The sequence below is a fragment of the Neopsephotus bourkii genome, unplaced genomic scaffold (genome assembly GCF_033783945.1).
Source record: "Neopsephotus bourkii isolate Nb327-2 ecotype Australia unplaced genomic scaffold, CSIRO-AGI_Nbou_v1 NB_1250, whole genome shotgun sequence".
Taxonomy (NCBI): domain Eukaryota; kingdom Metazoa; phylum Chordata; class Aves; order Psittaciformes; family Psittacidae; genus Neopsephotus; species Neopsephotus bourkii.
Window position 1 is genome coordinate 2,132,671 of NW_026901735.1, and position 23,639 is coordinate 2,156,309.

Consider the following 23,639-nt stretch of genomic DNA (forward strand, 5'->3'; position numbering starts at 1 on the left):
TAAGGAGTGCCATTTGTACAGTAGATATCTCATGGTAGCACTTTGTAGTGTGAATTGGCTGGACTTAGTCTTGCACTGTTCTGCCTTGGTTGATTGCTTTCCTCTTTGGAAAATACATCATCCAGGCCCTTGTCCTTGGTCACACCAAATAGCTGCTGCAAACATGGCACAGCAGCAGATGTTTTCTTGATGTTCTCTGTTAGTCCTTCTGCTTTACTGTTGCCACAAACAAGGAGACACATGTATCTTGGCCTAAAGGCCTGGGTGAATTCTCCTTTTTCTCAGTCTATAGAGTAGCGCACATTAAATGCACATCAGAAAGGCTAACACATATATTTTGCAATTTAGTCCAAAAATAACTAAAGATCCTGTCTGAAACACCTGCATGAGTTGACTCTGGGAATTATGGAAACTCTGGAGCCCGTAACAAGTGTGGCTATTTGGTATTTCACCCTAAGTGTGGGTGTGTGTATAAGTGCATGTGTACTGGGGGGGGATATTTAGTTTTTTGTGATAATATTTATTTTCCCATGGTGATCATCTTTCTGTGAGCTTTTTGAGAGAGATAATGAGGACTCATGATTCAAGAAGCAAAGCATCCTTTTTCAACAGCTGAACTGGTGTTTCAAAGCAGTGTGGCTTCAAGAGCAGAGCATCTCTGCCTTGATGGCTGCCGCTCTTGTTAAGATACTGCAACATCTCCAAAATAAATAGGATCAAAATCCTATTAGAGAAACTCACAGTATTACCTGCCTTTAGTTATGTCCCTTTATTTATCTCTAAGATAAACAAAGCTCACTAGAGAATATTATCCTGAGGTCTGAAGTCTCAAGCTGTTGGGCTCTTTTTGCCTGACAGCTCAGTTCTGGTGGAGTGCCAAGGTAACTCAGGAATACAAGTGGGATGGTGGCAGTAAAAATGTAACAGACTGTACTAAGGAAAGAAAGGTGTAAACTGCCCAGAGCTTTGGAAATACCCTAGAGCCTTGTAGCTGGAGTTTACAGCTACCAAAAGCAAACCTGGGAAACAGAACAGCACAAATCAAGACAGTTCTCACATGGTTTGGTATAGACTAAGGTGTCTGCAAACAGCCTGAGCCCTCATCTGAGAGCAGTACTGTCCAGAGGTTTAATGTGGTAAGAATTGGGGTGATTTTGAAGCTGCTCTGTCCTGGATGCTGTAAGCATGCACCCTCCCCTCACACAGGGACATCTGTAGCAGCTCACCATCAGGAAGGAGCAATGTCTGCTCCTGGGACAATCCCAGAGGTGCTCCACTTCATGGTTACCTGGGTAAATGCCATCTCTGTAGCCCACAGCAGATAGGTTTTGCCCACTGTGTCAGCATTTTAGAATAAGATAATCAGTAATAAATAATTTCCTAACCAGGATTATTCCAAAGAACATTTATTACTGAGGAGCATGTATGTCTTCCTCTTGTTTTACACACTCTTAAACATTAATCTCAATTGTTCATACCATATACATACTTTGTCATGATAGGTAAAGCCCCCATTATCAGTATGTTCACTTTATGGCTTCAGCGTGGTCTAATTCCACATGAAAAGATTTCACTGCTGAACAGTGGCTTCAAAGTACTTAAGTACAAAGGCTGTGAAGTTTTGTTTGGTGCTAGCAGGAGGTGCCAGACTGGCAGCACTACACAGTCCCTGCATGGAACAAGTGGAATAATACAGCTGTCATCCTCACTGTCACTTGCTGTCTTTGTATCGTGCTGGGTTTTATCTGTCGGAGTAAAAGCATGAGGATGTGCCGACCTCTGGAAGGAGACTGTGTGCTGTGAGGACTCTGGTGCTGGTTGGCACTGGAGCGCTGCTGACATCAGTGGGAGCTGAGCTACATGATAGCTCGACTTCAGCTGGAAGGTGTGCTCGGGGATTGCATGACTTTTACTTAAGCCTTTTACTGTGCAAGTAATTATTCCTGTTACTCATCTCTCTGGATTCTGATGCTACTGCAAAAAATCTGCTGCATGGTGCATTACATCCAAAATCTCCTTGTTCAGATTTGCCAGTTTGGGAGAATGACACAAACTTACACATTTGATTAATTCTGAAGGTCATCTGGACTGTTTCTGCTAGCTGTGAGTTACACTGAGGGAGCATGAGATCAAATCAGGGTGTTAGTATTCCTAAGCATCAAAAGTCCTCTCTGCTTACCCCATCCATAACACTGCAGTGGGAGCAAAGTGCTGCTGTCTGTAAATGGTGGTGATGTCCACAACAATGCTCACCACAAGTGCAGAGGTATAGGTCTTCTACCCACTGGAACGGCCCATGGCTGGGGCTGGGGAGTTGTCATGGAGGCTTTTCTCAGACTACACCCTCTCAAGTTAGGGAAATAGTCTCAATATGAAAGGAGCAATGAGCTTCCGGAGATGATCTTTGTTGCAGCACAACCACCTCAAAACTGTGCTCATAGGTAATACCCTGCTATTCCTCACATTAGGTTTGTATTTTCTGGGCTTTTCTCTGTTTCTTTTTTGATGACACTGTATGAAGCTGTTAATACCACTCAGATCAATGCACAAGTTACCAAACTGATTTAGCTTGATTTTTTTTCCCTCTTCCTGATACTCTTTCTATAATTGCTTATTGTTAAAAACAATGATTATTCTTTTTGCCAGTTAATATTCACTCTTAGGAATTAGCCCTTGCATGGAAGAGAAAACCCATGGAATAACTGGTGTAAGTGCTTACTAAGAAAGCCCCACGATGGCTAGAATTTGCCTCCTGACCAAACCTCTGTAAAATCCATGTCCATTCATACGGCTAGAAGAGTGCTCCATAACCCATGGTAGTATCACATCTGCTTCTGTACTTGGTTGAGTCACTTGGTTGCTGTGTCCCTGGAGAAAATACTTGGGAGGGAAGCTGTCTCTCGTGTGGTGGTTGTTTTCAAGGGAAATTTAAGATTTACCAAGCTGTTAGCAGGGCTTATAAAAGCTGAATAGTCATAAAAGCTAATGTGTTCTGCCAAGAAGTTCTCTATTGAATGCAATCCCAGGAGAGTGTCTGCAGCACTGGGTATCAGGAGAGAGCAGTACTTCAGATTTAAAAGTTGTGTCAACAGAGTATTGGTTTTTATGTTTTATTTTTGTCACATCAGGTTTTCCTAAAACACTGTAACTGTTGCTTGTTTTGGATGTTCTAAGCACAGGCCTCTTGTATGCATCTGCGCTTTAACTTGACTTGAGGTAAAGGTGATTTTGGGGTTACTGGGTGAGATGGCACTTCTCATCCAACAACATGGCAAAGTAGCAAAAGGGATGGTGGGGAGTACAGCAACTCTGCACTTCCCAGGACACGCTTCCAGGTACTGTATGGCCAGGATGAAGGCTGGGATCCCTAGAGTCAGGTGAGCTCTGCAGTGACACATGGGTGGGCAGGAGTTTGGCTGAAGAGCCAACAGCTTTGGGGGCCCTTGGAGTTTGTAACTGACTCGGTTAGCAATGTTTGTTCAGTAAAAGCTTCTGTTACTAAGCCCGCAACTTCTGCACCCTACAAGACGTGGAGGAGGGAGTGCTGAACCCCTTTCATCACCATTTCTCTGAGGGTCTCTTTCCTATTAAGCCCAGGAGCACTGAAATCATTCCCTCTCCTTTTTTTCGCGTGTGCTTGTCTAACACTGTGCCTTGGAACACATAGAATTCAGTGGGAGGATTCCAGATGACTTTCAGTGGGAGGCATCAGGCCTGTTAATAACTGAAGATCTGACTCTCTCTTGATCAGTTCTTTATATGCAGATCATAATATTAAAAAGATGAGGGGGAAGAAGAAAGATGATAATTTCATAGCTGTTTTTCAGCTTCCATGCTGACAGGTGAGACAGCAATGAAAACACAAACTGCCTTCATTTGTCCCAGTTGTTCTTATCTGGCTTGTCACTGTAACCTGGGTGAGAAACTACACATTTCAAGTTCTTAGTTTTCAGGATGAAGGAATAAATGTTCTGGAGCATTGATCATCTGATGTTACAAGAGGCTACTGAAACACCGGTCACCTGCTTCACCACATGCACAGCAAATAAAGGAGGAATTTTCAGCCCGAATTTAGTCCACGTTGTTGGTATCTGGGATGGAAATCTTTTGGTGGTGCTGGCTCTCAGCAACAACTTATTGCAGTACGGTTTAGAAATGCAAAGAGAAGGGAAACCATGTAATGGAAAGCAATGTTATCTTTGAGGCATAGGGAAGCACATATGTTCTGGGCCTGATAGGGAAACATCTGGCTTTCAAAGCTGCTTGTTGAGTTCAGTGCTACTTACTGTAAGGAAGGGTAATCCACACAAAGAGCATGAAAGCAACTTTTCCAAAGCAATGTAAGCCTGCTGAAATCCCTAAGGTCAAGCAGGGGGAATTCCTATACAAGAAATCAATTGGTTTAGTTGGAATAAGCCTTGTTCCTATTCCCTTGCTTGGCCTTTCTCAGCTGTGGTTAAATGAGGAGAGTGGATGATAATCATGATTATCTTGCTGTTGATGGGCTGTGGAGCAGGTGGGAGCCCTGACTTGTCCTCTTGTCAATGCCAGCTCCAGGGATGGTTCCAGCATTTGGAAAGAGATGTTCCACAATCTAAACCAAGTGCAATAAGATGGCGGTTCCACTGCTGAGTGTATCAGGAGAGGACCTGGAATAGTCATGTTTGCTCATCTCACCTATGTTCCTGACTCAGACTGTCCCTCACAAGAGAGAGGAATTTTTCTCAGTAGTTAATTAGATGTATTAGGAAGACTTCCTGGGAATAGGATGCAATTTCTGGTTCAGACCAAAAAATCAACCAGGTCAGCTTACAACAGGGTCTTCGATTTGATATGGGAGACCTGGCTTGGGGGAGGCTGATGCTCCATGCTGGTGCCCTGTATCTACCAGTGTCACCACAGCTTATCCCAGCTATTCTGGGATATTTTGGCCTCATAGTTCTTGGATTTTATGCCATGCCACAACCAAGGCAAATTTAAATCTGTGTATGTGTAATCCAGCAATGAATAGGATCTTTCTAAGCTACAGGTTCACCTTGGTGTTTAGCTCTCTACTACACTTTAGGTTAAAGCATTGATTAATCCAGACATCAAAGATAAGAGTTTATTTAGGATTGAATATTCATTTGTAAATTGAATATGCTACTCATTTTCCAAAGCCCATGACATACTGGCTTTGTTACAGATTTATCCAGAATACCTGAAAAAGTACTGAACTGTAGTTAGCAAAGACACTGTTCCCATATTACTTTATTATTTGACATTTCCTAACTTTCTACAGCCACTTAACTCCATTAAAAGTATTTCAAGGTCTCTGTCTCATTCCTAACTTTTCCATTAACCTCTTCCCATCAGCCCTAATAAATTACTACTCCGTATCCTACTGATAAGGTATTTTCATGTCTGCTGTAATGATCTCAGATGTTCAGTTGTCATGTAGGAAATGCTTCATTTTGTCTCCCTCATGTCTGCAGCACAGTAACCTGGTATTGTGTTAGGAAAAGCAGCATTAAATTTTCTAGGCAATACTTAAAGCAGCATATGTGGATGCGTTGGGGTTTTTTTCACATGGGAGAAATAAAAGTCACCTAAACAAATATATGAATTTTATGTGGGTTCCTGTATGCTTTTCCCTGTGAATAACTGACAGTTCTGACTAGGGAAACCCTCCAAAGTTTGCATCAGTTTATTGGTGTCATTACATTGATTTCAGGGACATTAGATTCAGTCCTGGCTTTCACATCTTTAAGTGTTCACATCTGCCTGAGTCACTGGATAGGACCAAGTTTTACTTTACTCAGAGCATAAGACAAAACAGAATCCATCACAACAGTTGGGAATAAAGCACACACAAATACCAGTGCTTTCTCCTTCAGCTTTGCTACCACGTAACGTGCTTTGGGTGCAGGAGACATTAAAGCATCTACCATAGCATCCACAACTTCATTGCCCTTAGTGCTTCCTTCGCTCAGAATGCTGTTGAAAAAGTTTGCCCGCTCTTGAACATACTCCTTATTGTAAACTGTCTTTTCCTCTTCACTGAGTTCATTCCAGATCTCTTCGGCACTGAGCGGTGGCTGGATCTTTGTGAAGCGTGCATAATTTCCTGGCTGAATAACACAGACCTAAAAGCAACATGTAAAACTTATCAAGATGCAATCAGGCATTCTGAATCCAATTAAATACTACAGTCAGGAAAACAGATCAAAAGCTTTCTGCAGATGTATTTCTTCCAGCTTTATTGAAACTTTAACCTTGAAAACTTGACTGAAATCAAATATATTCCTGTGGAATGTTTAAAATTGCAGAGGTTCTTTATTCTAACTTCCTCGTTTCGCTCTGATTTAATGTTCTTGTTGTGACTACTCAGCATATCTTCACCAAATACTGTTGTGCATCTTTGATTTTTATAGAATGCTTAATGGTGTAAATGTTTTGACAATACTGATACAAAGCATTTCAGTATGACTTTGATGTCTCCAAGGTGGAATATTTAGGGGGCTTTCACTCACTGGTGGATCTTGCAATTGGTAATTTTTTACCTGACTTTAGGACAAAAGGAGATGTCAAAGAAAATTAGAAGGTCCTTGGGAAAGAAGTGCTGTTTTCCCTACGTATGTCCAGTTAAAAGTAAAATGGGCCTTGTCAGCCAAGCACAGAGGGGACAAAAGGTCCTGGTCTGACTCTTACTGAAATCATTAGTTCATTTCCATAGCTTTCTGTGCATGTGGATTTAAATGGAAGGCACACACATCCTTTGCTGCTCTGCCTGTTTCCTTGGTGTGTGTTGCTGCTGATGCTGTGCTAACTTTTGAGGCTTCTGAGGGGTATCAGAGCACACTGAGCACTCACAGTGTGCATGCCTGTCCTCGGCAGTGGGCTTGTTCAAACTATTTGTAGCTATGCAACATTAAAAACTCCGTGGCATTTAGCTGACCTGATTTCTAAAGACTACAACACAAGGTGACGAAAAATGGTGCTGAGCCATGTAAGATACTTGGGGGGCCTGACAGGCATCCTCTGGGAAGTCTGTGGAACTACGGAACCTTTATGGCTCTCACCTGCCACCCAACCCATCTACTAGAAGCTACAGTGTGTGTTGGTGATGGGATATGCCTGTCTCAGCCTGCATGGCAGTTGGTGTGCTGCATACCAGAAGAGTTCAGGTGTGGGAGCAAGAAGGGATGTGAATCAGCTCCAGCAGAAAACCAGTGGGCATAGCTGGGGCATCTTATGCCTCAAGTTTGTCACAGGACATCTTTGGAAGCCACCCCTTGCTATTGGCCAAACTAATGCTAATAATAAACTTCCCACATTTATTTTAGACAAAGGGGTTTGGAAAACTTCATGTTTTGGAGTTTTTTGGAGTTGGCTTGGAGATAAGAAGAGATGCTACTTTTTTTGCCTTCCTTGGTTTTCTGTAGCCTTTCTAATGGAAGACATACTTTCCTGCAGGCAGCCAGCTTGCCTGACCAGAGGGCAGTGGGACAGAGCCATAGGTCTGTTCCTTGCCACCTCTGGGTGACTTTCTATGGAAAGGACAAAGGGAACAACAGAGCAGGGGAGGGAAGGACAGGGAAGGGGGACCCTCCATTCTGCAGGCTCTCTGCAGGGTAGGTGTTTAGGCAAATGCCAGCCAGTGTGTTGCATACAGTGAGAAATAGAATCATGGATACTCTGGAATGTTTGTCAGCCTGGCTTGCTGCATTGTGTGCTGGGGCTATTCCTGGAGTGGGCAACTGTAAAATCCTAAATGACCAGAGTAGCTTACCTGTTAAACTAAGCTCTTCCATGCATTTGAGATTATCCTCAGCTAATCAGTTGGAATCCTCATCATGCTGTGTGGTATTAGGGTATGTAAAATCACTTGCATAGAATCATAGAATAGTTAGGGTTGGAAAGGACCTTAAGATTATCAAGTTCCAACACCCCTGCCATGGGCAGGGACACCTCGCTCTAAACCATATCACCCAAGGCCTCATCCAACCTAGCCTTCAACACTGCCAGGGATGAAGCACTCACAACCTACCTGGGCAACCTATTCCAGTGCCTCACTACCCTAACAGGAAAGAATTTCCTCCTTATATCCAATCTAAACTTCCCCTGTTTAAGTTTTAACCCATTACCCCTTGTCCTGTCACTACAGTTCCTAATGAAGAGTGCCTCCCCAGCATCCTTATATGCCCCCTTCAGATACTGGAAGGCTGCTATGAGGTCTCCACGCAGCCTTCTCCAGGCTGAACAGCCCCAACTTTCTCAGCCGATCTTCATACAGGAGGTGCTCCAGTCCCCTGATCATCCTCGTGGCCCTCCTTGTTCCAACAGATCCATGTCCTTTTTATGTTGAGGACACCAGAACTGTACACAATACTCCAAGTGAGGTCTCACGAGAGCAGAGTAGAGGGGCAGGATCACCTCCTTCGACCTGCTGGTCATGCTCCTTTTGATGCAGCCCAGGATACAGTTGGCTTTCTGGGCTGCAAGTGCACACTGAAGCTGGCTCATGTTCATTTTCTCATCGACCAGCCCCCCAACTCCTTCTCTACAGGGCTGCTCTGAATATCTTCTCTGCCCAGCCTGTAGCTGTGTCTGGGATTGCATTTTATATGCATTTTATATTTATATGCATTTTATAGCATTTTATATTTATCCAAGAGGGGTAGTTAATAGATGCATAGCTGTAATTTCTTCCAACACAAATCTTACGAACAGTGTTGTAAATCTGTATACATAAAGAGTACACCAATGCAAATCCTTCAGGGAAGACTTCTAGTGTTTGAGAAGAGTGTTTCAGCAGTGGAGTGACTCCAAGGAGAGAGCCTAACAAAGCTACTTAGTGATCTAAGCTTCAGGTTTGACTATCGGCATTGCTTAGACAGGGTACTAAGAGCACTATTAGAGCGTCTTAGGCTAAGAGAATAAAAACATAATTACTCTGTGTGATACTGCCTTTTGCAGTCCTGCTGTTCCCACAAAAAGGAAGGATCTTTTAAGCGCTAATGTGAGAGAAGAAAGAAGCCTGCTGGTAGGTGACAAGTCTTCCTTCTCACTGCACAGAGCTCAATGTCTATCTGGGCTCTCTGCTCCCAGAGCCACCCCAGAGAAAGTTTCATTACTTGGACTGTTAGGAGCTCTTGACAGGCCATGGCACTGCTCAGGCAGGCCCGTTTCAGAAGGTTTCTCCACTCTACAGGATGTGGAGGAAGGGTGGAAGTGGCAGTGTTGGCACAAAGAGAAGACATGCTACCCCACAGCTTCTCAGAACTGCAGACATCACCCAGGTGTGCTTTTCTCAGTGATTTCCAACCAACTGATCAGCCACAGAGGAACCACCTTCTTCCAAGGGGAAGCTGCATCCACAGATTGAACTCCAATTTTATCTTTCTCAGTTTGATGCACGGAGCTTACTTTGCACAGGAGTAGATGCTATTTTGCATATGCTGCTTCTTGTTCCCTGGGCTAAAATTTCCACCCTGGGCTGGTCTTGGCTGGGATAAAGTTAATATTCTTCACAGTAGCTGGTGCGGGGCTGTGTTTTGGATTTGTGCTGGAATCAGTGTTGGTAACACAGGGATGTTTTAGTTACTGCTGAGCAGTGATTACACAGAGCCAAGGCCTTTTCTGCCTCTCACCCACGCCACCAGTGAGCAGGCTGGGGTGCACAAGGAGTTGGGAGGGGACAGCTGATCCAAACTCACCCAAGGGATGTTCCAGACCATACAGCATCATGTTCAGCACACAGAGCTAAGGAAGGAGAAGGAAGTGGGGGACATTGGTAGTGATGCTGTTTGTCTTCCCAAGTCACCATTACTTGTGATGGAGCCCTGCTGTCCTGGAGATGGGTGAACACCTGCCTGCCCATGGAAGTGGTGAATGAATTCCTTGCTTTGCTTTGCTGGTGTGTGCAGCTTTTCCTTTACCTCTTAAACTGTCTTGATCTCAACCCATGAGTTTTCTCACTTTTACTCTTCTGATTCTCTCCCCCATCGTGCTGGGGGGGGGAATTAGTGAGTATCTGGGTGGTGCTTAGTTGCTGTATGGGGTTAAATCACAACACACCCTCACATCATTGTCTGTTATTCTTCATGCAAGTTGCCTCCTTTCCCCATAAAAAGATGCATTTTAGCTCTCTAGAAGATTTCAGGAGTAAAACATCTCTCTTTCTCATATGAAAATCAGTGGTAGAAAGAGCAGGGAGTTGCACATAACAGCTACTCATTCCGTCACTTACCTGGACACCAAACTTCTTCATTTCCAGTCTTAGACCATCACAAAATTTTTCAATAGCTGCCTTGGTCATAGAATAAATGCCATTTCCCAAAGTAAAATAGGCATTAATGCTGGACATGAAAACAATACGTCCTGGAAAGAAAATAGTGCAAAGAACTTCACTCTTAGTCTCTAACATAGAATTATTGCTCTAACCTGAGCCTTCTGAGCTGCCAATAACGTGATATTTAGCATGATGGTCATTTCCAGGCCTAACTATTCTATGATTCTATGCTGGTTTTCAACATAATAGGCCAAAGCTGAGCCATGTTAAGTGTGCAGTGCCCACACAAAAGTGCAGTCAGCTCTGTTAAGCAAAGAACTTCACACAAAAATCTTTCTTCCATCTCATGAAAGACGCTGGACCGGATAAAGCACAACACACCCCCTATGTGCTGCTTATTCCTTCTGGGTTTGAGAAAGGATGAAAATGATGTGAAAAAACAGTTCCCTAAAAGCTGTAGACTGAAAAATTGTAATAAAAGGCTATGCTAGTGATAGACTGCAGAGGGGAGGAGCAGATGGTTTTTCCTGCAGTGGATATATGACTGTTAACACAATTTTTTGCACTAACAATATCTGCACTGAGACCTGTCTTACAGCTGTGCATAGAAAGTCAAAATCAGACTGTATAGGGATAAGCTTCACCAGAGAAGGGTGACTTGACAAAATCTGTGCAGCATCACACTGCCTTGATATAATTTCACTGATCTGTGCTGCTTTTTCTCCTTTATAACTCTTGCCAAGTACAGGCATGCCCTAAATATCAGGGATTTCTGATTTGAGGCACTGGGTTGTGGTTCTTTTCTACTGTTTGCTTGTAAACTTCTATCAGTCATACTATGGAGTGAGAAGTGGGTGAATGTGCATATATCAGTACCAGAGGTGAGAGAGGAGATGGCCTCATCTCCAGCAATACAGAGAACATAGTTGCAGTCCTATTGCTGCCACAAATCTAAGCAAATGGTTTAGGCTTGTGGGGTATCAAAAGAGTATCATGTGAATGCAGTGAAATCTGTCATTCTGAATTAGGTCCCCTGCCTTTGTACGCAGTGTCTGGAATATATCTTGTATACAATAACAGAACAATAACAAGCTTGCTGATCAAGATGCTACATCAGCTGGCCTGGCCAGCTGGAAAAGTTGTGGAAATGTTGCTCCTTTCAGAGTAGGATGCTCAAGTTCTGTGCTGGAGGGTAACACCTCCCTTTACAAGTAATAATCTGGAAGTTTTTCTGGAAGCAGATGCTCATCCTAAAATGGCAGTAAACCCTTCCTTCAGAACTCATCCTGTCCTTCAGAGGCCCTTGGGTAGAATGACCTCTGCCTCCTTTATCCAGTATCTAAGTGATTTGGTACATGCCCCCTGGGTGTGGGATACATTTAACTTCTCTCTTTGCCTAAGTTTACTGAAACCCAACTTTTCCAGGAGATTACTTTAACATCCGTAATTCAAGCTTTTCATTCGGAGAGGTCACTTGCTGCCCCCCCCCAAACATGAGCTTTAGCTGTCCTGGCTGTCCTGCAAGGAAGGAGACAGGAAACCTAGAATTCTTCCTAGAAGTGTCCTGACCTCCTCTCCTACATAGATGAGACCTGAAGATGGAGTGTGGGCAGTTAATAAAGGCAGCATCAATAGCCAGGAATGAGATGCAGAGTGCTCCTTTGATCTAAGGTACTATGTATGTGCAGCCATCCAGACCCAAATCTAAAAGTTTATGCATGTGCTTAACATCAAACACACATTTAGTCCCTTTCACTTCAGAGTAACTCCTTGCTATTCATGAAGTCAGACAAATGCCTCTGGTGGATTAGCACTACAGAGTTTTAGCAGTAAGTAGGACATCATAGAAATAAAAGGGGCATGTTTCCATGTAACAGGCATATAACACACACACTGGGTACATGCAATAGCACATTCTTTTACAAAAACAAATCCAGCTTGCAATATTTAAAGGTTTCTTTTTTCTTGCATCAGAATATTGTAGACCAAAGGCAAGCAAGCAGAAAGAAGCAGAGAAGACAGAAAGGGGATGCTTCTATCTTACCAGCATTTTGTGTAACAGTGGCATGTGGGGCTTCCAGATGCAACATAGCCCTTACTTTAGTTGATGCTGTATATACACAGAACAGATCCTCACCTTAAAGAGCTTACAGCTTAAATAGACAAGCTTAACAAATGGGGAGAAAGGAAGAGGGTATCTTTCTTTCCCAAATGCAGACAGGAACAAGTAGGGAAGAAACTGCAAAGTAATTGAGACATGCTGCAATGCTGTAGAGGGCTGTTTCAGCCATTTCTTCTCAGAAGAAAGGATAAAGCCCACACATATGGAGTACCATGCAAATGCAGTTACCCCATTGGATGCCCATGTGGCTCTGTACTTGAAGTTTCCTGCCCAAGGTCGTAAAGAGGATTTCACTAGGCCTGGAACTGGAGACTGGATGTCATCTTTCTTCTCCTAATTGCCAAACAGTAAAATAGCAAAGCCTAAATAACAAAGTTGAGCAGGAGCTTATGGGTTCTTTGTGTTTTCTGACTGTCAGTGCTTACAAAGTCTTGCCTGAGCTTAATGATTTATTGTAAGCACTTTTTCCTCTCTTTTTTTTAGTCAAACACTGAGGTAATTCACTATTAGTAAGTATTTTTTCTATGTATTCTAAAGACAGGCTCTTTAAGGGTACTTTTTCCCCCTTACAACTTGACCCTCTTTTCAGGATCAAGGATCAGGATTTCTTTTTCAGGCCACACAGAAGGAGCCTGTCATTTCAGTTCAATGAGAGACACTTAAAGCTTTTTTTATAGATGCTCCATTTACCCTGATTATAGTAAGCTAATTATTCTACAACTCTAAATAACAGTGGATTAGCATTACCCTTGTATTTCCTTAGAAGGGGAAGAAACTCCAGGGTTGTCCTGATGCTCCCAAGGAGATTCACATCTGCAACTCTTTCATACTTCTCCATAGGCAGCCACCCAGTTTCACCAAATGTTGAGATTCCTGCATTGTTGACCAGTCCCCAGAAGCCTATGGAAGAGAAAAAGCTCAGCAAGCATCTTTCACTGCAAAACAACCACCATTTAGTGACAAAACAGAGATTTGGACCCATGGAAATAACCTTTTAGTTGTGTTATCTTTTCGTCTTTTCTATTCCTAAGTGCAGGCATGTTTTGTTTCATGGAGGAATGCAACTGTGGTCATTATCTGGACTATATAAGCCTCAGTGCTATTTAATAATCACTCACTTTTAGTCATCTTAAGTTATTTATGAATAACATGATCTGGGAGACTACATCTTACTACCAATGCAATGTACCATGATATTTTAATTACTTTAATCCCACTGTGTGCTATGAGAAGCTTTGTGGAAATTATATTAAGCAGTATAAAGGCTAAGGGGTAATATTTTCAAAGTGCCTGACTAATTTAGGAGCCTAAGTCTGGGATCCTTTTCCAGGATTTGAGCTTTGATTCCTTCTGGAATCAGCCACAGTCAGGTACATGGTTGCAGCACTGGGTAAAGGAGCCAAGTAAGGGCAGGAGCTATGGTATTTTCTTCTTATTTTGCACCCTTGGACAACATTATTCCTCATACAAGAATGGGTTTTGGTGCTAAGGAGCCCAGATCCCTGAAACGCAGTCAGATTCCAGTGTTTAGAAGCAGAAATTTATTGGCAGCAAAGCTTGTTGTGGCACAGGTCTCTGACACAGGGTACAAGCCCTTTAGCCCACAGGCACAGAACGTTTCATGTGAGCACTGCTCAGTGCTAATAACCTCCACTGCGTTCTGGTTGAAGTGTGGGATACACATTGGTTTGGAGCTGACATGCTGACTACATGGCCATGAAGCCAGGCTGATTTGTCCTTGCCTTCATAGCACGCATCTGTAAGTGTACAGTAAAGCAGTGAGAGTCATGGTGCTTTTGAAAACACTTCGGTTTCTGCCCCCAAATCCTGACCACTACTATTTGTAGGGTGACCAGTGGTGTAGGTAAGAGGTACACAGGGTAGCCTGACTGGCATGAAATAGCTGTTTGCAGCCTGGTTCTGCCAGTCTTGACAATTGTGCTTATGCTCTTTTTTCAAGAATTGATGAACATATCTGAGGCAAATTACTGCTTTCTCATACCTTCCTTCATACCTACCTACAGGGGAGATTTAGGTTGGGTATAAGGAAGAAATTCTTGATTATGAGGGTGGTGAGGCACTGGAATAGGCTGCCCAAGGAAGCTGTGAATGCTCCATCCCTGCAGTGTTCAAGGCCAGGCTGGACAGGTCTTGGAGCAGCCTGCTCTAGTGGAAAGTGTCTCTGCCTGTGGCAGGGGGCTGGAACTGCATGATCTTAAGGTGCTTTCCAACCCAAAACATTCTGTGATTCTACAGGATCTACTCTGCCTCTCCAGAAACCCAGGTTTCCTTCCTTCCCTCCTTCCTTCCTTCCTCTGGACACAGAGTCTGGGGCATGGGTGTGATGCCAACCCAACTGTATACTCCTGTGCCACTGTAGCAAAGTAATTCACAGAAGACCTTTGGTCACCCTGGTGAAGGTGCTGCAGAAACCCTTGGGCTGAACTGTTCTTTCTGTGACAAAGCTACTGGGATGATTTCATGGTATCTTGTCCTTCCAGAGCCCTGCCAAGGACTGCAAACACTGGATTTCATTCACAACAATTAAAGCTCCAACAGGCAATCTTTTGAATTAGTTTGTAAAGCAGAGCTTTGTAAGCTTTCCTAACATATACACACTACTTTTGAGGTTGGTGATTAAACAGAGAAAGAAACAGAGTTCTTCCAGTGAATGTCTCATATGCAGAGAAGAACACTCAAGATCAGGAATTTAACACAGAACTTGGATAACTCTGTCCTCCAAAGAGAATAAATCATTATTCAGTGGTCTGTCACACAGGAATCCTTGCACCTTTCTTATAACTTCAGATACAGGCTGACCACTGTCCTAGCAATGTTCTCACCTCTTTTCCACTGTCCCAGATATTAGCAGGCAGAGGAGAGGAAACGGACCAAAAAATTGGCACTGGAATTGGGCATCCTGGACTTTCTTCTTCCCCCTGCCATTGCCCTGTTGTTCCAGGCCTTTCCATGTTCTCTGACTTGATTTCTCCTTCTTAAAGTGGAACTAGCTCAATGGGACTGACCTCCCAGTAAAATGCTTCAAGATCAATGGATTAGAGTCCTCTGTGAAAGCTATTATCAGTACTTGCACATGATCTGATCTGTAAATGAACTGAGTAACTGCACCCCATCCATTTCTACTTAAGGCTGGAGGTCTCTGTACTCAGGTTCACTTTTACCTAAGCTAACTAACACAACACAAACTAAAGCCTGGCACCACTGTCAAAGCTGTCCCCTCACCTTCTCAGCTTCGCCTTTGCTACTAAAAAAGTCATTTTGCTTCTGCCGCTGCATCCTACACAGCACAGCGAGAACACTTGCTCCACACATCCCTGAATTCATTAGGGCTCCGGAAATCCAGCCATTAAACTTGAGACAATTGATTTTCTTCTTCTTTTTCTAAACTGTGGAACAGAGAATTGAGCTTGCAAGGTTTAAGTTTGCTTTCCAGGCATTTGCCTCATGCACTTCAAAGACTCCATGTGGTTAGTGGTGAGGGCAACCTGTGTGTATAAAAAGGCAGAGTTCACAGACTAATTGCTCCTTCTTTCTTTGCAGTGGCCAAATCAAAAGTCAAGAGGAGCGAAAGTGGCTTGAGTTAAATGGGAACAGGCACTTCTGAGGAGAAGATTAAGTAAAACATGAGAAAAGAGGTTTTGCTCAGGGTCAGCTCAAAACCTTCTGATTGCCCTTAAGCAAAACCTGTTGTTTCTTAGAACATTTTTGGCATTCCTGAATGGGAAATGTTCTGATGTTTTCCAAATATTTTCCTGCAGTTTTGATTAGTTGAATCAATTTGCAGAATTCTACCCAAATAACAAAATTATTCCTTTATGCCACTTTTCTGGAAAACTTCCTTCCTCCTGAGAAACAACCTTCCCAGATGTATACTCAGGGTTCTTGAACCTGCTTTGGTCTTCCTTTGTGGTAAAACTTGATGCTGTAAATGTGCATGCAAAATACATCATGCATTCACTTAAGACAGTTCAGGTAACCTGGGAATCACAGTCCTTAGATGGAAATCAAGAAGGACAAGGCACAAGTAAGAATCAAACAGCTGAAGGAGAAAAACATTACATTTCCTCAGTGCCCATGCACAGACACATGAAGATAAGGCAGCTGATGTTTGATCTGGAAGGTCAAGCGTGGTTTAGGAAGAGGGGTGTTGACTATGCCACAGCAGGCAGGGGATAAATAAACTGGAAAGCAGAACTGGATGTCAAAGAGATTTTCACTGATCTCTGTCCTGGGAAAATGGATCCTGAGGACAAAGATTAAAAGATATAGCCAGGGATCTAAAGAATCTCTTTAGGAGTCCTAACTTAAGATTAGCAAGGCTTTCAGGAGACCACTAGCTCTCACATAACCTCCCAGATAATTTCTATTTCAAGACATGTTGACCAAAAGGCACATATTCAAAGCCCTTATTTAGGCCAAAAAAAGATGCCTGTTGTTTTTCCAGAAACTCTTAAAAGTCCTCTTCCTATGCAAGTCAATCGAGCTGTGTGCTTGCAAAGCCTTTTGGAATCAGGCCTTTTCTATATAGGTGCCTATACACAGGTAATACCTGAATTTGGCCAGATTTCCTGAACTCTAACACGTATTCTTAGTATCACTGATCTTTGGAGTTTCTTGTCTAAATCTGAGCTCATGCAAAAATGACAGGCTCTTTCCTGAAAGATCCCAATCCAATACTAAAGAAAGTAACCAAAGGAAGGAGAGTGTGATTTGCCACATTCTTACTGAAGAATGAAGAGAGGGATCAGAACAGTCTGTCTGGTAGCAGGCCAGCTGAGACTCCCAAATTTGAGATGCATACATTCATGACTCACCATCCTTTGCCTGGAATGTTTTGCTGTGGTTGTCTTCATTGCAAGGATGAGTCTATTTGCATAGGAAGTCTGGGCTAAAATATGGTAGCATGAGCCTCCTGGGTGGATTCTGTGAATAAGAAATACTAAGTGGAGGAGAGTACTTAATAGCCTTGGAGTAGGAGGTAGGACTATAACTAACAGCCCTCCCTTGCAGCTAACTCCATGTCACCCATTCACAACAGGCAAGAAAAGGAAGAAAAATTCGTGTTTTAAACAAGAAAAGGAAAAGAAGAAAGAGAAACACTGAGGTTTGCTGTAAAGCCTGAGAGAGTTGCAAATCAACATGCTCCAAAGTCCCAGTTTACTTCATATTGGTTTTAATGTGCAAGTGCAATAAATCTCTTCTTTCTAAGCAAGAAAGGACTCTAAATATTTTAGAAAGTTATCTTATTGGCATCATCTTATGGCACACAAGCCATAAGAACAAATAAAGGCATCAGAGCCAGGAGATTTTCATGGAGGAACAGTTAAAGTTAGCTCTAGAGAGTGAGATGCCTGTCATGGAAATTGATTTGCTCTTTTCAGATTGATGTAATTTCACAGTCTAGAATAGGACAAATACTTCCAAGGAAACTACCTATGGAGTTGCAGAATATCCAGCTAGGTGTGCTACCAGTAGTTTGGATTTCTACTCTTGCATAACAGAGAAAGAAGACAAAGTAGAGCTTGGGTGTTATCTCATGGTTATGGCATAACTAGAAGGTGAATATACGTGTCCAGTGGAGTCCAGAGTTAGGTTCTTCATCAGATTCTAGGCAAAAACTGCAGTGTCTTCAACTTTGGTCTCTGTTTGAAGTAAGTAAAGTCTGTTGAAAAATAAGATTCATGAGGGATTTGAGCTCTCTGCACCTCTGTTTATTGCCAGCTGCTTGTCTGGAGAGCCCTGTTTTGTGGATGGAACACTTCAGGATGGAGACTCTCTTATTTTATCCATATATGAGGTCTAGAACAAGAGTATGTGATGCTGACAATAGGGATCAAGATGCTTTAAGGAAATAAAAGCAGAAACAAAAGCATTCTGCAAGTTTGAAAGGAGGAATATAGTGTATAGAGACGTAACAAATGTGAGAAAACATGCTCTTTTCATCAACTACAAGAAAAGTTTTCAGGTAAAAGATGTTATTTTGGCTTATCAGACAGATCGAGATGGAAGAAAAAACCATGCTTGTCTGCGATTCACAGACCATGGTAAGGATGATACTGTAATAGTAAAGAATAACTGCTTAATCTCTCACAGGGTTTGCTCTGAGCTATTTAAACACAGCATGCAAAAGTAAGCATTGTTTAACTGCTTCCTCTCTGTTTCGGTACATCTTCTGAGGTTGAATTTGGAATCCATAGCCTTTGCACTGTTACCATTAAACCTGGAGATTGTTGAAGCAGATTCCTGGTTTCCTTGTTCCTATTTTGAGAACCATACAGAAGTGTTTTAATGACCTGAATCTGTAAGTCCAGCATGTGATGGTACCTGAGTGAAACTCTCACTGTGAAGAGTTCCTTAACTGGTGGGACATCGAGGCACCCCTCTGCTGCCCATCCTTTGGGAACCTCTGGGTAGCACATCAAATGTTCTGTGCAGTCACATAATTATCTCATAGCTACTTTAAGAACATAAATGCAATTACAAATGATTCCGAATTCTCTTTCATTTATATTTAATCTAAAAGAATCTTCATCTGAAATGTAGAACACACACAATTCCTGTCTTTAAAAACTGAACTGGTTAATATGAGAGCTAACCTTCAGCTGAATCATGAAATTGAAACTGGTTTATAAAGTTAAAATACCAAAGCAAACACCATATCTATTTTCAGAGGTGCCAAGAAGGAACACTCCTACTGAAGTCTTTTGCTTAAAGACTCTACATAAGTGGAGTATCCTCACAGTCTCTTCACATTTAAGATAAAAATATTTATGGCCATATATTTTATAAATTATGACGACTTGTGCCATTTACTCCATTAATATCTGACATTAAAATAACTGCTTTGCTCCTTTCTGCTTAATAAGCTTAGGAGGAAGATTACTTCATAGAGTCCTAAAATGGTTTGGGTTGGAAGGGATCTTAAAGCTCATCCAGTTGCAATCCCTGCCATGGGCAGGGACCCCTTCCACTGGAGCAGCTTGCTCCAAGCCCCTGTGTCCAACCTGGCCTTGAACACTGCCAGGGATGGGGCAGCCACAGCTTCTCTGGGCACCCTGTGCCAGAGCCTCATCACCCTCACAGGGAAGAACTTCTACCTAAGAACTCATCTCAGTCTCCCCTCTGGCAGGTTAAAGCCATTACCCCTTGTCCTGTCCCTACAGGCCCTTATAAAAAGCCCCTCTCCAGATTTCTTGTAGGCCCCTTTCAAGTACTGGGAGACTGCTCTAAGGTCTCCCTGGCACCTTCTCTTCTCCAGGCTGAAGAAGCGAAACTCTCTCAACCTGTCTCTAGAGTAGATGCGCTCCAGCCTTTGGAGCATCTCTATGGCCTCTTCTGGACTCGCTCAAGCAGGTACATGTCCCTTGTGTTAGAGGCCCCAGAGCTAAAGGTGGGGTCTCATGAGAGCAGAGTAGAGGGGAAGAATCACCTCCCTCAGCCTGCTGGTCATGCTCCTTTTGATGCAGCCCAGCATACGGTTGGCTTTCTGGGCTGCAAGTGCACACTGACAGCTCATGTTGAGCTTTTCATCAACCAGCACCCCCAAGACCTTCTCCTATTATTACTTGATGACTGGAAGCTGACCCAAAAGGCATATATGCTGTCTGGATCTATAAAATTTGGTTTTCTTTTCTGCCTTTGCAGAGTGCGCTCACAATGCTGCAGCATAAGTGCTGACCAACAGTGGGAAAAGGTTTCATACAGTGTGTGCTCTGGCTGCACAGGCCCAGCCCTGCAGCAGGGGCTGACAGTCCAGTCCACCCTGCATATGTTGTCTCCATGCAGTGTTTCAGACCCAGCTGTGCTCAAGTGTCTTTTCTGGACCTTCCAAGCAGGCTCTTATGTCCCCAGTGTGATTTGTCTTGCTCTGTAGATGTGTCCACATGCCTATAGGCAGCAAGGAGTACCAGCAGGTCAGTAGTGAACTGTGGACTTGAGAGTCTACACAACAGCACGAACATGAGCATTCCACAAAGTGCCAGAATTACAGGATAAATTATCTGTAACCCAGCATTTCAGGTGACTTGGTCCCCATCAAGCCTCTAAGAGCTTTTGTGAGCCATCTGCATTGTCTCTGCACTTGGGAAAGGGCCCAAAGACACTGCCTCTTAAGCAGATAATATCAAGATCAAACCATAAATACATGTACTTGATGAGCAGCACCAAGGCTTTCTCATACTTCTTGTTTCATTCCCTTCCCAACATGCTGATGAACCAGGCAGGCAGAGGTCTTTGCATTTCATCATTGTTCCACATGCTTTATTCTCTTCTTGTTTTCCCTGTGTCTATACAGAAACAGCCTGTATTTCTGAAGGAACCTTACTTCCAAGCCTGGTTAAGTGTGCTCTATTCCAAGTGTATCCTCCAGCATCACACTGAGTGACTCTTGCCCTGCAGTCAAAGAGTGAAAGGAGGTACCTGTGGCCCATGTCCTGCTGTGTGTCGTGTGTTCTGCGTGGATAACCCAAGATTTCAGTTATCTGCAGTTATTTCGCAAGTTAAAGTCTATCCCCTCCCCTGGGTCTATACTCTCTATAGGGTGTATAACTGGACAGGTTTCCTTTTAAATGCTCCCTTGAGGGACCAGCTTGACAAACTCCAGTTGTACCAATAGCAGCCGGTTTGGTGTGGCACAACAGCTTCTCTCTCTGCGTTTCCTTGATTATTCACAAATCATGCCCTGCAGTACATCACCTTCCCAGCGCCTCCGGTGCTTGCTCTTTGCTTTGCCTGCCGTTTCCTCCTGTCGGAGCCCTGTAGGTCCCTTCAGGGACCCCGCGCTCGGGCATTTCCTCATTCATTTCCATTGCAGGCACCTGTGGATGGGCCCCAGTTTGTGCCAGTCAGCCGAGCACCGGCGCGGGTTTAAATGTAAACCACTGCAGTTACCGGCAGCGGGAGCTGCCCTTAGCCCCGTCCGTGTTGGTGCTCGCTGGCCACAAGCCGTGAGGCCCAGCGGACCCTCCCTGTCCGCCGCCCCTCCAGCCCCGGCCGCCCCGAGGGGGGGTTTCGGGGCTCCGCGCCGCCGGTGCTCACCTCGCTCGGGCAGGTGGCTGAGCACCAGCTCCTTGGCGGCCAGCACATCGCGGGCGCTGGTGACATCGAGCTGCAGGACGTGCAGGCGGCCGCTGCCGCCGGCCTCCCGCTGCAGCCGCTGCGCCCCGTCACCGCCGGGGCAGAGGCAGCCGGCGAACACGGTGAAGCCGAGGCGGTGGAGGCGGAGCGCCAGGAAGTGCCCGAAGCCGCTGTCGCAGCCGGTGATGAGCACGGCCCGGCCGGGCGGCTCCAGCGGCACCGCTCCGCGCCGCCACAGTCGCGGCAGCAGCAGCAGGAGGAGGAGGAGGAGGAAGAGGAGGCCGAGAGGGACCGGGGCGCACATGCCGCCCGCGCCGCTGCTGCCCTATGTGGGGGGAGCATCCCGGCATCCCAACACCCCCTCCCCGGGCAGCGGCGGCCGCACGCACCGCCCTCGCCCCGCCCGCCACGGGCTGCGAGAGCCGGCCGGTTCCCAGCCCCGCCGAGCGGCCGCGGTGGAGGGCGCTCCCCACTGCATGGCTGCGGCTCCACAGTGAGCCTTGTTCTCATGGGTACCTTGTCTTAAATACCTCCTGGTCGTGACAGAGGGGTTTCAGTGTTGGTGGTGCCCTGCTGTCCATGGCTCTCTAGAAATAGTGGTCCCTGCAGTCAGCTAGGTTTTAATGTTTGTGTGGGGATGCTTTTGCACTGACAGGGGGTGTTTTGAACATTCTAAGGAGAAATTCTTTTCCATGTGTCTTTATTGGCTGCTCATCTGTCTAGATTTACTTTAGCTTTAAATCAGTGAGTTCTCTCTCTTCTGCACTGTCAGGACTCCTGCAGGCATTGTGTAATAGAACTTAAAGCCTCAAGTGACTTGAGAAAGGAGGTTATGCTTTGCTGCTGGGAAACAAAGTAGGAAGGAGAATGGTTAAACCCCAAAGAAGATCTCCAGATACTTCTCCTCAGTAGGATTTCTTTGATCATGCTCCATCACACTGGGAGATGCTGCCCTTTTTTAGCCTTCAAAGATCAGTCTTCTGCAGCTACATGAGTCACAAAGCTTTGTCTTTGCATTTAAAAAATATTATGCAACCCTCCAAATCATGAGAGTTGATAAGAGCCTGTTCTCCATCCAGCTTCCCTGTCTGGCTCCCTCTGGCATAGGAAGATAGGGATTCCAGGTTCACCTTCTCTATACCTCCCACCCACCTCTTCCCTGCATCTGCTGTTCTCTACTCTCTCAGCTTCCGTGTTCCATTAACAACATGAAGATCACAGGCAGTGACAAAACCATTCTCACAAAGGGTAAAAGGTGACCCAAGTAACCTCTGAATCTTACTGTGTCTCGAGTACACTTCAAAAGGTATGCATCTGAGGACAGGAGCAGTGTGTTGTTGTCAGAGAAACAGAATAATTTAGGCTGAAAGGTATGGATTAGAACTGTATCCTTCACAGAAACAACTTCATAACTGTCTAGTCCAGTAAATGAGGCCACTTAGGTCTGCAGTGCAGAGGATTTGCAGTAAAATTCCTCTATTTGTTGGAACGGTTTTCCTCTGGTTTATATCGTTCTGTTCCTAACTCAAATATATACATACATGTGTGCACACACAGACACACGTGCATACATGTTAACACTCATATTGGATTTATGACTGAGTTTTTCTCGTTTCTGAAATCCCTTTTCTATCTCAAGAACTCATTTTAAGTAAAAGCTCTCTAAGGTTTTATCTCTATTTTGTACTTCATATGTAACTCAAGTCAGTTGTGGTTTACCTGTAGCAAGTTTAAGCAGAGGTCTGGATTTTGAGGAAGTATGTGAGGAAATGGAAGATGCTTAGAGGCTGGTACTGATGAGGATCTGGACAACTCTGCACCTAGGACATGCCAGGGAGCTTCCACTCTTCCTGCGAGCCTTTCTGGGGACAGCAACCTGTGAAGTTTATGCTTAAAGCTTCCCTCCAAGTCACCCAGTGGGTTTCACAATGTGAAATACCAAGTTGCTACGGTTAAAAGACTGGAGAACAAGCTTCCCAGAGGCATTGTCAGCTCTTCTTAGGGGGCGAGATAAGCAGATATTCAGAAGTGCTGCATTCCTGAGGACCACAGCGGCTGCAGTTCTTCCACACCTTGGCAAATAGGGCCATTTTCAGAAGTGCCAAGCTGTGATTTTAAGGCATATAATATCAGGTTCCTCTTGAGAAA

At 44.2% G+C, this 23,639-nt stretch overlaps 2 protein-coding genes across 3 annotated transcripts in view; one reads left to right on the forward strand and one right to left on the reverse strand.

The window, feature by feature from the left end:
- The window catches only part of PAK5 (p21 (RAC1) activated kinase 5), a 174,462-nt gene that overhangs the window by 121 nt on the left and 150,702 nt on the right, over positions 1-23,639 (forward strand). The gene's annotated exons all lie outside the window — the stretch shown is intronic.
- LOC133218408 (D-beta-hydroxybutyrate dehydrogenase, mitochondrial-like) lies at positions 5,047-21,824 on the reverse strand. Its single transcript, XM_061364783.1, has 4 exons — positions 21,453-21,824; positions 13,143-13,295; positions 10,232-10,362; positions 5,047-6,125 (listed from the first exon to the last, which is right to left on the reverse strand). Exons 1-4 carry the CDS (start codon positions 21,793-21,795, stop codon positions 5,769-5,771), a joined length of 984 nt encoding a protein of 327 aa, XP_061220767.1. The 5' UTR covers positions 21,796-21,824; the 3' UTR covers positions 5,047-5,768.